The sequence below is a fragment of the Haliotis rufescens genome, unplaced genomic scaffold (genome assembly GCF_023055435.1).
Source record: "Haliotis rufescens isolate VD_foot unplaced genomic scaffold, xgHalRufe1.0.p SCAF_311, whole genome shotgun sequence".
NCBI lineage: Eukaryota > Metazoa > Mollusca > Gastropoda > Lepetellida > Haliotidae > Haliotis > Haliotis rufescens.
This window is the reverse complement of record NW_025964015.1, coordinates 37695-38953: the sequence shown is the minus strand read 5'-3', so window position 1 is coordinate 38953 and position 1259 is coordinate 37695. Positions and strand designations below refer to the sequence as shown.

Here is a 1259-nt window from a genome sequence, read left to right as displayed (position 1 = left end):
AGAAGTTGGCAGAGGGGTCGGTGGCACCAGGGAGGAGTTGACAGAGGGGGTCGGTGGCATCATGGAGAAGTTGGCAGAGGGGTCGGTGGCACCAGGGAGGAGTTGACAGAGGGGGGCGGTGGCACCAGGGAGGAGTTGGCAGAGGGGGTCGATGGCATCATGGAGAAGTTGGCAGAGGGGTCGGTGGCACCAGGGAGAAGTTGGCAGAGGGGGTCGGTGGCACCAGGGAGAAGTTGACAGAGGGGGTCGGTGGCACCAGAGAGGAGTTGACAGAGGGGGTCGGTGGCACCAGGGAGAAGTTGACAGAGGGGGTCCGTGGCACCAGGGAGAGGTTGACAGAGGGGGTCGGTGGCACCAGGGAGGAGTTGACAGAGGGGGTCGGTGGCACCAGGGAGAAGTTGGTAGAGGGGGTCGGTGGCGCTAGGGAGAAGTTGACAGAGGGGGTCGTGGCACCAGGGAGGAGTTGGCAGAGGGAGTCGATGGCACCAGGGAGGAGTTGAGAGAGGGGGTCGGTGGCAGCAGGGAGAAGTTTACAGAGGGGGTCGGTGGCACCAGGAAGAGGTTGACAGAGGGGGTCGGTGGTCAATTTCTGATGGTTGCGATTACATGGATGCCCTAGTCTTGCCATAGTTTCTAGGTTTTCCCTTTGTCAACGAGATACTATACATGTACACCTTATCAAAAACGCGATTGTCATTGATCTAAATAGACTCTTTAGGTCTTCGAAGACTTTTGTTTGATTTCTGTTACATGTACATCTTAGAAAATATGTGTTGTACAAATGTTGAATTAAATCTCTTCAGCAGAGATGGTCAAACGAGCTATTCTACAGCGTTATGAAAACAAAGAAGATATTCGTGCACGTATGTGTTGTTTCATATTACAGTAAACTATGGTTATAACGAACTCGAAGGGACCACTACTTTTAGTTCGTGACTGAGTGAGTGGAGTGAGTATGATTTTACGCCGCTTTTAGCAATATTCCAGCAATATCACGGCGCGGGACACCAATAATGGGCTTCACACATTGTACCCATGTCGGGAATCGAACCCGGGTCTTCGGCGTGACGAGCGAACGCTTTAACCACTAGGCTAAATGTTAGTTTGTAATAACCGTAGTTCGTTATAAGCATATATACAGCATTTATACGACAAATGGTCGGGACTAAAAAATAAGTTTCTTATATCGGTCAGTTTGTTATAAACGTGTTCGTTATAAACGTAGTTTACTGTATTTTGAGGTTTGAATACACCCAATA

At 50.1% G+C, this 1259-nt stretch overlaps 1 protein-coding gene across 1 annotated transcript; it reads right to left on the bottom strand.

Annotated features, from left to right (window-relative positions):
• Positions 1–157: 157 nt before the first annotated feature.
• LOC124124561 (leucine-rich repeat extensin-like protein 3) lies at positions 158–628 on the bottom strand. Its single transcript, XM_046487758.2, has one exon. It carries the CDS (start codon positions 626–628, stop codon positions 158–160), a length of 471 nt encoding a protein of 156 aa, XP_046343714.2.
• Between the last annotated feature and the right edge of the window lie 631 nt (positions 629–1259).

Bases quoted from the DNA above. Each gene is read 5' to 3' on its own strand.
- LOC124124561 (XM_046487758.2), bottom strand. From the start codon at position 628: ATGGCAAGACTAGGGCATCCATGTAATCGCAACCATCAGAAATTGACC.